The following is a 13,184-nucleotide window of genomic DNA, read 5'->3' on the forward strand; positions in this document are numbered from 1 at the left end:
TATGTATAGCCTATATACAATAAGCGCTTGAATGTAATATATTTACATTTGCTTAATTTTAACTATTAATAAATAATGTATTTATATTGTATTTACAATATATTATATTGTAAATAAATGTTAATAATTCAAAATTAATAACAATACTTTTCATCTAGTCCAATTTCAATACTAGACTAATATATAAACTAATTAAAACCCATTAAATTAATAAACATTAATTTTATTTATACACACACACATAAACATATATATATATATATATATATATATATATATATATATACACACACACACACACAGTAAACCTTTAATTTAATATATTTCAGTTAGTCTAGTTTAATTTTATACACACAATGAACATTTACTAAAATAACATTTTAAATATATTATTTACTATATTTTAATTAATATTGTTAATTCTAACTATTTATGTGTGTGTGTGTGTATATATATATATATATATATAGCCTATATCATTTTTATAAAGTGTTTAAACTATTCTATAACAGCTATAATAAATTATGATGAATTCAAACATAAATCTAATAGCATTTTTTTTTTCATAACTGCACCTGCAGTGCATCTCACCTCGTCAAACTGGAAGATCTCTGGATCTTCTTTCTCCAGTGTCTTGAGTTTCTGTTCCAGTGCATTCCATTCTCCCCTGAGGGCCAGAGACATCAGGGGCTGAGGGCTCCCGGACACACAAGAGCTCTCTGACATCATATAAGACCACAAAATAACCTCTTAGAAATCAAACCACACGGGTCTGTAAGCATCATAACAAAAGCACCATTATTTAAAAGACAAGACCCAGGCGGATCTGCAGCAGGGGCGGATCTAGCGGTTCCTTCCTCTTGTTAAGAGATAAAGCGCACATTTCTCCACACTGATCACACTGTCTGCGGCGGGTTAAAGTTTGCAAACTCCTCATTCAGTTCCTCCTGTTAACCCGGGATTCACGCACGCACACAAACACACACACACACACACACACAAAAGATAACAGAATCCAACAGAAATTGGACAGGATAAGAGCTCATACTGGTGAAAACAGCGATTCTGCTGTACTTTCAGTCCTCGTTTTACTGCTCTTGTGTTTTGACGTTAACGTTAACTCTTTTATGCTAAAATATTATTCGTTAATCTCTATTTTAGGGCAAAATCATGGAAATGTGCTTCCGTTTGAGCACAGCGTTTGTTTCGTGTAGCATGGTGACATATTTTGACATAAAAAAGTCATATCGTTTTGATATATCGCGTGTATTCTGACATATATAGGCTAATAATAATAATTAATTACATTTATTACACCATAAATGTATGTATATAGGCCTAGTATATGTATATTAGGCTTTATGTATTGTATTAAGTTATTCTGTCCATTGAAATTATATTTTTTTTTACCCAAAATATAGAAATAACCCAATAAACGTTAATAACTGCCCAAAAAGCGATCCAATGACCAGATATTTTGTACAGCAAACAACTCGTTTTTTAGAGTGTAGGAAAATATAACTTAATCTATTTGTGTGTCCTGCTAGCTCAATGTCACACACATAAACAAAAGACTCACAAACCCGCACCGAAGTTCCGATCTGAATCAAAAGAATCATTAATCTAGTTCCGATTTTAATCAAAAGAATCATGAATCTGAAGTTCCAATCTGAATCAAAAGAATCATGAATCTGAAGTTCCGATTTGAATCAAATGATTCACCATACGCGCTCCAAAGTCCCACGCTACGTCCCAGTTCGCCTAATTATATGTGCTAAAAGTAGCCTATGTACTTTTTTTTGTTATGGAAATGTACATATGTGTGTAGCAAAAGAGTAGGCTATGCACATGTCTTTTACGGAAGAGAACGTTGTTGCCTTGTTACACAATTAGTGTGAACAAAGCATTTGACACTTTATTCATACTGATCCAATATAATTTACTCTTCGCATATATTGCATTATAAATTGAATATATAGAATTCCATTTACACTGCTTTAATATATATCCTACCAACTTGGAAGAGAAAAGCAGGATGTTGCTGCTGTAGATCTACCAGATGCAGGTCTTTCCTGAGGAGACTGGTGCTGATGTTCATGTGCAATCATGTGTGTAACAATGAAAGATAAACTTAAAAAATGAGTTTAAATATGTTAAATAAATAGAAAGGACATTTGCATCTTATATGGGCCCTTTGGGCTCAATTTTTCATAAATATAATATTATTTATAATTTATATGCAGATGACACTATTATATATCCCAATAGCCCAAATGTATCTCAATCTTTTGATGGACTTGCTCAGTGTTTAGGTGAGATAAGAGCCTGTCTGGCAAGAAACTTTTTTTCATCTGAACACTAATAAGACTAATAAGAGTCTGTTGTTTTTGGACCTTCTTCTGCTTCCAGGGAAATTTTATAGTTTGGCAACTATGAAGATACGTGTTTCCGATCATGTTATGAATTTGGGTATTCTGATTATTCAGCCTTAGTTTTAGATAAGCAGGTTACTAATGTTGTGAGGGCTGCCTTTAATCAACTCAGAATTATTTCTAAACTGAAAACAGTTCTCTCTTTTAAGGATCTGGAGACTAGGCCTTTTCGTGCCTATTCATGCCTTTGTGTCATCACACATCGATTACTGAAATTCTGTTCATATAGGTATTTAACAGGGTCAATTATCTCATCTTCAATTAGTACAATATGCTGCTGCCAGACTTTTGACTTGCACGAAGAAGAGAAATATGATTACTCTATTTTCTTAACACTGGTTGGCTGTAAAATTTAGAATTGAATTCAAGGTTTTGCTGATGGTTTTTAAATCATTGCATGCATTGCAACAAAATATATTATTGACCTATTGATTCCATCTTCCATCTTAGAAACATTGCCAAGCTACAAAACATGTTACCTGTTTCTGATGCAGAAAAGCTAAGTTCTGTTTCAGTTACAAATTATCATTACTTACCTATAAAGCCCTAAATAGTTTAGCTCCTGCATACCTAACTAGCCTTATATGTTACAATCCATCACGCTCCCTAATGTCACAAATCGCTGGACTTTTAGTTCCTAGGATAGCAAAGTCCACTAAAGGAGGTAGAGCTGTTCACATTTGGCTCCCAAACTCTGGAATAGCCTTCCTGATAATGATTGGGGTTCAGACACACTCTCTCTGTTTAAATCTAGATTAAAAAACGCATCTCTTTCGCCAAGCATTCGAATAATGTATCTCTAAAATTGTGACTGCAGTTGCATCTGATCAAATGCGCATTCTTATTTTTTAGCTTGGGTTAAACTAATTCATTTTACTTTGTTGGAACAGCAGCTATGCTAATGATGTCTATTTGTTTCTTGTCACGGGATTTACATCTCGTGGTAACTTGGATTTACACAAGCTCCAGTCTGGATCCAGAACACCTGAGAAGAGATGATGCTGACCCCTCAGAGGACCCCAGATGATGCTAACCCTGAATCAACAAACAGTACTAACAAATATTGCTACAAGTGTGACTGCATCATATAATAATTACTGTTAATAATGTTCATCTGCCTGACTACGTCTTGTTTTATTTTTTCTGAAAAATCCTGTCATACGAGCACAAACTGACAGTTGCATAAATCTAGGACAGTAATACAGTAATATAAGTATAATGCATAAAGACAGGACACTTGACACAGTACTGGAGTTTTTTATTTACTGTTTTGTAGACTGACATCATCACACCATTCTGTCAGCTGAATGCAACAGTTCCCATCCTGAAGCTGTTTCTTGACAGAGAATCTGACATCCGTCCCTCAGTCTGACAAGACAATCCAAAGTCAACCTCATAGCTGCACTGCCTTATGAAGCTGACAATGGAAGGTCAAATGATATCGAGGTTGTGATGTTTCTTTACTGGCTGGCCTATGGTCCATACTATCAGGTTGTTGCCTCAACTATCCCTAAGTCAACAGTGCACAGGGTTGTGCACAAGGTCAGCCTGTTCTTGGCCTGCTAAAAAATATCATGCAACTCCCTCAGGGTAAAGAGGTGGAGGAGATTGGTGCAGGAATTGCTGGCAGGCTCTCCTGCTTTTTTCGCATGGCAGTCAGAGTTATTGATGGCTGCCTCATGCGCATAAAGCCCCCAGCCGTCAATGCATCCTGTTATTTTAACAGGAAATTATTCTATTCAGTGCTGCTCCAGGCTGTGTGCGATCACAGTGGTTGGCTTTCCTGGATCCGCCCATGATGAAAGGGCCCTCAATTGAATTGAATTGAATTCAAGTTTATTTGTATAGCACCTTTTACGATACAAATCATTGCAAAGCAACTTTACAGAAAATTCAGTTTCTACAATATTTAGTAGTGGCTTATCAGTGTTGACTGTCAGTTTATGTGCATATGGCAGAAATGTATGGAAAAATCAATTAAAGACAAAATCAAACAGATGATGAACACTATCAACATCAATTATTATATGATACAATCAAACTTATAGTAAAGTTTGGTAGTTCTATATGTTGTTTCAGGGTTGGCATCATCTGAGGTCTTCTGAGGGGGTTACATCATCTCTTCTCAGGTATTCTGGATCCAGACTGAACCTTTTGGCAAAGCAGAGAAACAAATAGAGACATAATTAGCGTAGCTGCTGTTCCAACAAGTAAAATTAATTAGTTTAACCCAAGCTAAATAATAATAATAATAAAAATAATTTGATCAGATATAGCTGCAGTTAAAAATTATGAGATGCGTTATTGTAATGCTTGGCGAAAGAGATGTGTTTTTAATCTAGATTTAAACAGAGAGAATGTCTCTGAACCCCGAACATTATCAGGAAGGCATTTCCAGAGTTTAGGAGACAAAAGCGAAAAAGCTCTGCCTCCTTTATTGGACTTTGCTATCCTAGGTAAAACAAAAAATCCAGCATTTTGTGACCTTAGGGAGTGTGATGGATTGTAGCGTGGTAGAAAGCTAGTTAGGTATGCAGGAGCTAAATCATTTAGGGCCTAATAGGTAAGTAATAACCTTGTCTGAGACAAGGTCTTTACAGGGGATCTGTATCTGAGGCTCTAGTTGTCCTGGTCTCTGCTGTCTTTCAGGGCTGTAGAGGTCCTTTCTAGATGCCGATCCACCATCTGGTCTGGATACGTACTGGATCCGGGTGACTGCAATGATCCTCCGATCTGGATACAGACTGGATCTGGTGGCTACGGTGACCTCCGAATTAACAATATGGTCAAATTTTCTTGACCTTAGCCATTTTCAGCCACTGCATTTTGGACTACCTGTAGCTTGTTTATTGAAGATGCAGAGCAACCACCTAGAAGTGCATTACAATAGTCCAGTCTAGACGTCATTAATGCATGAACTAGCTTTTCTGCAATAGAAACGGATACATGTTTCTAAGATGGAAAAATGCTCTTTTTATAACATGGGAAATATGTTTCTCAAAATACAAGGAGCTGTCTAATATAACAACCAGATATTTGACTGAAGAGGAAGTAACCGTACATCTGTCTAGTTGCAAATTGTAATCTACGAGATTCTATGTACTGTTTTTTGGTTCAATAAGTAATATTAATGCGGCGGATTAATGCGGGAGTAAAACATGGGTATAATTTTGGATACATTGAATGTGGGATGAATCCTCCTGTGTGCCGGAGGAAGTTTGAGGTGGACTGTCACCGGACTTATGATTTTGGTGACAGGGAATGGACCAATAAATTTAGGAGCTAACTTGTTGGAAACGGAATGGAGTGGAATGTTGTTGGATGAAAGCCACACTTTTTGACCCACGACATATATGGGAGGCTTTGACCTTAGCCTTAGTGCGCGCCCTCACCTGGAGCAGAGTCTCAGAGGCTCTGGTCCATGTGCGGTAGCACTACTAGACAAATGCGTGAGCGGAGGGGACCATGACTTCAGATTCCAGACTAGGAAAAACTGGTGGCTGGTAACCTATACTGCACTCAAACAGGGAGAGGCCCGTGGATGACACTGGTAACGAGTTATGTGAGTACTTAACCATAGAGAGTTGTTGGCTCCAGCATGAAGGATTCTTGGAGACCAAACATTGCAACGATCCTCTCCAAATCTTGGTTGGCATGCTCGGACTGACAGTTGCTCTGGGGATGATAACCCAAAGACAGGCTAACTAAGCTCTCAATAATTTACAATATTCTTGCCGAAATTTAGACACAAATTGGGAACCCCTGTCAGAGACCATTTCCATCGGGAGGCCATGTAACCGAAAGACGTGATAAATTATAGTAACCGCTCTCTCCTTGGCTGAAGGTAATTTGGGCAAGGGAATGAAATGTGCCACCTTCGAGAATCAGTCCACTATGGTCAAAACAACCATCATGCCATTAGAGGATGGGAGGGCCAGGGTCTCGAAGGGACAGACACGGTTGGAGTAACCTATCTGGAGGTCAGTTAGAAATCTTACCACTGACACAAACCGAACAGGCCAAAACAAAATCGTGAATGTTGCGAGCCATCAGTGGCCACCAAAATCATTGCTTTACTTATCACCTAGTGCAGCTTACTCCTGGATGACAAGTGACATTGGAGCAATGACCCCATTGAATAAAGTCGGACCGTAACCCCTCCGGAACGAACAACCGATTCAGTGGGCACCCAGGCGGAGGCATTACCCCTTCTAAGGCTGTCTTGACCTTCGACTCGACCTCCCATATGAGTGTGGAGATAACTACTTTCTCGGGTAAAATACATTCTGGAGTCACCGGCCGTTCGAATGGATCAAAAATGTGTGATAAAGAATCGGGTTTGATGTTCTTGGAACCCGGGCGGTACGATAGAGAGAAGTCAAAACGCTGGAAAAAAAGTGCCCACCGAGCATGCCTGGAGTTCAGTCTTTTGGCAGATCTAATATACTCAAGATTCTTATGGTCAGTCCAGACGATAAAAGGTACCCCCGACCCTTTCAATCAATGATGCCATTCCTCCTACGTTAACTTGATGGCCAACAATTCTCTTTTACCAATGTCATAGTTATGTTCGGTGGGTGATAAACGATGGGAAAAAAACGTGCAAGGGTGCATCTTGTCATCTGAGGAAGCGTGTTGGGAAAGCACTGCACCTACCCCCACCTCTGACGCGTCAACCTCCACCACAAACTGACGTGTGGGATCAGGGAGCCGAAACTAAGCGACTTTTGAGGTTGGTGAATACAGCTTTGGCTGTATTGGACCACCTGAACGTCATTCTAGGGGAGGTCAAGGCGGTCAGAGTTGACTGAAGTTGCAAATAAAACGCAGATAGAAATTGGTGAACCCAAGAAAACGCAATCTATCACAACCTTAACCTAGTCAGGATCCATAGGTACTCCCTCAGAAGAGATGATGTAACATAGGAAAGAAACAGACTGTGTATGAAAAACGCATTTCTCCGCCTTGACAAAAAGCCCATTCTCTAGCAACCTCTGAAGTACTCTCCTGACGTGCTGAAAGTGTTCTTGGAAAGATGGAGAAAAAAATCAATATGTCATCCAGGTAAACATATATGAATTGGTCTACCATGTCTCTCAGCATGTCATTCACGAGAGCTTGGAGAGTGGAGAGGCCGAACGGCATAACCAAATATTCAAAGTGCCCTCTGGGGGTGTTGAAAGCAGTTTTCCATATATCCCCTTTCTGATGCGGACCAAATGATAAGCGTTTCGTAAATCCAATTTTGTGAAGATGAATTGCTACCTGCAACCTCTCGAAGGCTGAAGACATCAACGGCAAAGGATAAGTATTCTTTACCGTGATGTTGTTCAGCTCTCGGTAATCAATACAAGGTCGCAGAGAACCATCCTTCTTACCAACAAAAAAGAATCTATTTCTCCATGGCCTCCCTCTCAGGAATAGAAAAAGAGTAAAGTTTGCCTTTAGACAGGGACTTACATGGTAATAACTCTATGGCACAGTCATAAGGATGATGCGGAGAAAGAGAAGCAGCGTGAGACTTACTGAACACCTCCTCTAGGTCCAGATACTCTGTGGGCACATTTGACAGAAACGCTGCATTCTACTGAAACACAGAACCAGACACAGAAGAACAAGCAGACACCAGACAGGACTCATGACAACGCTCGCTCCACAAAGTAATGGAGTTGGAACCCCAATCGACTCATGGATTGTGTTTAGCTGGCCATGGGTGACCAAGGACAATGGGTGCCATAGAGGAGTCCAGGAGAAGGAAGGGAATAGTCTCAGTGTGGTTGCCGGAGGTGATAAGGGTTATGGGGCCAATATTGTGTGTGATGTTGGGGAGTTCTTGACCATTGAGAGTGTCGACTGGTGGGAGAGAGGCATGACAGGGAGTTGTAGTTGGTGAGCCAGATGAGCATCAATGAAATTACCCTCTGCTCCGGAGTCCAGGAGTGCCTGAAAGGGGTAGGTTTTTTTTGTTGGCCCATGTCAGTCTCACCAGAGGGAGAGTGGATGATGAAGACTTCCTGGAGGAGGTCCCACCCGATAGTAGCCTCAAGTTTACTACCGGGCTACCTCCTTTTACCGGGCAAGAGAGTAGAAAATGTCCAGAGCCACCGCAGTCTAAACAGAGTCCATGGGACCTCCACCTCTCTCTCTCCTCCCGGGAAAGCCGAGCTCTTCCCACCTGCATGGGCTCACGACGGGGCCGGCCGTGTTCTCTCTGCATTGGCTATCAGCTCCAGTGTTGCAGAGGAAACGTGTAGAACGGGTGTGCTGCCCCAGTCGTTCAATGCGGGCATCTACCTGAAGAGCCAAGTCAATCAACCCGTTGAGACTCGGTGGTAACTCAAGCATGTAAATCTCCTTTTGAACACGGTCGGCCAGCCCATCCAGGAACATATCCCACTGCGCCTCCTCGTTCCATTTACATTCGGGTGCCAATTCAATGGAGTAGTCAGCAACGGAACAGTCCCCCTGTTTAAGACGGGTGAGTCTTCTAGCAGCCTCCTTGCCGGCTACCGCTCGATTGAACACCCTTTTCATCTCTGCCGCGAGAGTATGGAAGAAGGCGCAGCATGGGTCTCGGTTCTCCCACACCGCCATTCCCCACAAAGCTACCTTTCCATTGAGAAAGGTGAGTACGAAGGCCACCTTAGACTTCTCTGTCTCGAAGGTGTGAGGCTGCAACGAGAAATGCATGGAACATCTGGTAAGGAATGATCTACAGAAGTTCGGCTCACCGGAATAACTCTCAGGAATGGGTAGGCAGGGCTCTGGCCGATAGCTTGACTCAGGGGCAGCTCAGGGAACAAACGGTGCGGGCGGTGCAGTGGGAATGGTTAGCTGTTGGATCTGCTGGGTGAGCTCGGACACCTGTGTCACCAGTGCTTGAACTGCACATCCGGTGTTGACGATGCTCTCCTGCTGTTGATCCATTCAGGTGACACTGTGGTGAATGAATGAATTCAGATAGAGAGGTTGAACTTGCTGCTTCCATGGTTGGTCAGATCGTTCTGTAATGATAGGAAGTGTGAGGAAGCAAATGCAAGTGAATGTAATTTTAATGAATAAATAAACAAATCAACAGAAGAAAACCAGCAGGGCAAAAGGATGAAGTTGTGATAAGATGAGACAGCAGGAGAGCGTGACGCAGGAACTGAGATGGTCGATACAGTGGAGAGGTGAGTGGATGGGGTTCCAATGGTGAAGTGATCCAGCGTGGTGAGGAAACAGGTAGAAACAAGGACGAGAACCAGGCATGTACACAGGGAGCTTCAAACAACGATCTGACAAACACAAGATGAAAGACAGAGCAATAAATAGGGAGCAGCTAATGAGTGGCAGCTGTAGCTGATGACCAATTAATGGAGACGCCCACATGAAACAATCAGTGCAAACGAGAGACACAAATAACTCCACCCACATAGTGATCAACAGAAACAACGGTTCTACCAACTGTAACAATATCTCTATCTTATTTGAATTTAATAGGAGGAAATTATTGGTCATCCAATCTTTTACATTTTTAACACACTCTGTTAGCTTAGATAATTTAGAAGTTTCATCTGGTCTTTTTGAGATATATAGTTGAGTATCATCAGCATAACAGTGGAAACAAATCTCGTATTTTCTAATCATTTTAACAAGGGGCAACATTTATATAGAAAATAGCAGAGGTCCTAAGACAGATCCTTGTGGCACTCCATATTTTACTGGTGATAAATGAGATTCCCCATTTAAATAAACAAAGTTGTAACAATCAGACAGGTAGGATCTGAACCATCTTAAAGCTTATCCTTGAATACCTGTATAGTTTTATAATTGATCTATGAGTATGTCATGATCTATGGTGTCGAACGCAGCACTAAGATATAGTAAAACTAGCAATGAGATGCAGACATGATCTGACGCAAGAAGCAAGTCATTTGTAATTTTAACAAGTGCCATTTACAGAACAGTGCAAGAACTGTGCCATTTACAGCAGGCAGTTGTATCCACCTGAGGACCAGTGCATATTTGGAGATGGAGGGTACCCCTGCTTGACATCACCTATTTCCATCATGACACCCTGCCGTTAACCTGTTGTCTCTCCAGATGACGCCCGCTCCAGTAGGCACCATTGAATGATTGAGAGGGCCTTTGGCATGCTGAAGAACAGCTGAAGGTCCATCTTCTTTAAAGCCCTTGAGGTAAGCCCAGAATTCACCCCCATTGTTATTTCATGTTTCATTAACATGTGCCTGGCCGCCAGTGACATTGAGGCAGATATGGATATCGACGATGATGGTGATGTCAACGAGCAAAACGCCGAAGCCAGAGTAGTGAGCTTATGGTGATATTGTCAGGAATAGTCTGGCAGAAGCAGTTTCCGCACCTGACATCCATGTTCCTGCCTTAATGAAGCATGACTATGTTTAGAATCATGTTTTTCAACTCTCCCTTGTTAAAAAAGTTTACAAAAGTTCTGTTCTGTTCTCATAAATTTCTAAATACATTACAAATCACATCCCCAGTTTACATTGTCAATTTGTATATTGTCAATCCTTACCTATTTGTATTTTTTTGTATTTTTATTCCTTATTGTGTTTTTTGTTCTGTCGCTGTTATGTTGCACTGCGGAGCTCTGTCACGAAAACAAATTCCTCGTATGTGTGAACATACCTGGCAATAAAGCTCATTCTGATTCTGATTCTGATTCTGATAAACTAACAAATTAATTAATGGTAATAGTAATAATAAAGACTTTTGAACTGGCTTTATTAAAAAATATTTCAATCAACATACAATTTGTCATGGACTTTTATTCTATCATATTAACTCTGGTTAACATCTGTTTGTAGCTCTAAAATTTACAACTATAGCTGAGGAGAAACACACTCTAATTACTTCTTATTAAGTTTAATAAGAGTTATAAAGTAAGAGTTATTGCCGGCAGCCATATCACCCTGGAGCTCAAGACCGGTTTCACACTGAAGCTAAGCAGGGCTGAGCCTGGTCAGTACCTGGATGGGATACCTCCTGGCAGAGGCGTCATGCCCATTCGAAGTGAGGGGGCACGTGCCCCCTCAGATTTCTGAGCCAAGTGGATTTTAAAACGACAACAAAAAAAAAATTGCAGAATATTATTTTTTTATATATTTGATACAATCACAGCGGTGAGATTAGATCGTTCAGTGCACAGCATCAGCTGCTAAATTCAAATCTGCATTCGCTGGCTGGCGCTGAGCCAGAGACAGACGCGTTCGTACAACGCTTCATGATAACCAATCAGAAACTATTCTGTTGCGCTTATGGATGCAATGGCCAATCAGAGACGTCCAGAAGAGTAATCACTGAAATGCAGTGTTTTGTTTACTTGCTTGCTGACTGAATTATTTAGCGAATTCTCTCATCAGAAACAACAAAAAGTGCAGATGTGCGTACGAATGTAAGTAAGATATTGGTTTCATAATGTAAAGTGCTTCAGTGATTTTAATGGGAGTTTAAAGTGCCTGAAAAATTTACATTAAGTGCAAATTCAGTCGTATTAAAAATATTTTATGGCATTATGTGGCACTTAAGTAAAAAGTCGGGTTTTTATGTGTAGTTAATAGATTACACTACATTTCCATATATTGATCAAATAACAATCTATAAAGGTGCAAAACGCGTTTACCTACACATATTTGAGAAACGAGATATTTCCTGATATATTAAGCATGATTGGAATTGTTTTGAATAAAGAGGAAAAAAAAAAACATAAGCCTATATCAGTTATACAGTGCTTTCGTAGAATGACTTATACAACGCCACCCACCCCCTAATGTGCCCTCTCAAAAAACATGAATGCATGACGCCCCTGCCTCCTGGGAAAAACTAGGTTGCTGCTGGAAGAGGTACTAGTGAGGCCAGCAGGGGGTGCTCACCCTGTGGTCTGTGTGGGTCCTTGTGCACCTAGTGACACTATACTGTAAACAAGCACCGTCCATCGGATGAGACATTAAACAGAGGTCCTGACTCTCTGTGTTCATTAAAAATCCCAGGATGTCTTTTGGAAAAGAGAGGTGTGACCTTGGCATCCTGGCTAAATTCGCCCAGTGGCTTCTGACCATCATGGCCTCTTAACAATCCCCATATCTGCATGGAAATATTAAAGTCTTAAAGTCTAAAATCAAATGATTTGCGATGTGCTCTTTGAAGTCCCGATCTGATTCACGATACGTGCTGTGAAGTCCCGATCTGGATCAAATGATTTGCGATATGCGCTTTGAAGTCCTGATCTGAATCAAGTGATTCGCGATACGCGCTTTGCAGTCCCGATCTGAATAGAGTGATTCGCGATACACGCTTTGAAGTCCCGATCTGAATCAAATGATTCTCAATAAGCGCTTGAAGTCCCAATCTGAATCAAGTGATTCGCGATTCGTGCTTTGAAGTCCCGATCTGAATCAAGTGATTCGTGATATGCGCTTTGAACGGCTTTGAAGTCCCGATCTGAATTAAGTGATTCGCGATTCACGCTTTGAAGTCCTGATCTGAATCAAGTGATTCGCGATGAACGGCTTTGAAGTCCCGATCTGAATCAAGTGATTCGCGATTCGCGCTTAGAAGTCCCGATCTGAATCAATTCGCGATACGCGCATTGAAGTCCCGATCTGAATCAAATGATTCGCGATACGCGCTTGAAGTCCCGATCTGAATTAAATGATACGTGATTCGTGCTTTGAAGTCCCGATCTGAATCAAGTGATTCGCGATATGCACTTTGAACGGCTTTGAAGTC

The 13,184-nt window shown here is 40.8% G+C and overlaps 1 protein-coding gene across 1 annotated transcript in view; it reads right to left on the reverse strand.

Annotated features, from left to right (window-relative positions):
• The window catches only part of LOC132104838 (serine/threonine-protein phosphatase 6 regulatory ankyrin repeat subunit B-like), an 86,722-nt gene extending 85,996 nt beyond the window's left edge, over nucleotides 1–726 (reverse strand). The window contains exon 1 of the mRNA XM_059510369.1: nucleotides 592–726. Within this exon, the coding sequence (XP_059366352.1) occupies nucleotides 592–726 (135 nt within the window). The remainder of the gene's footprint in view (nucleotides 1–591) is intronic.
• Nucleotides 727–13,184: the final 12,458 nt, after the last annotated feature.

This window comes from Carassius carassius, chromosome 25, assembly GCF_963082965.1.
Source record: "Carassius carassius chromosome 25, fCarCar2.1, whole genome shotgun sequence".
NCBI lineage: Eukaryota > Metazoa > Chordata > Actinopteri > Cypriniformes > Cyprinidae > Carassius > Carassius carassius.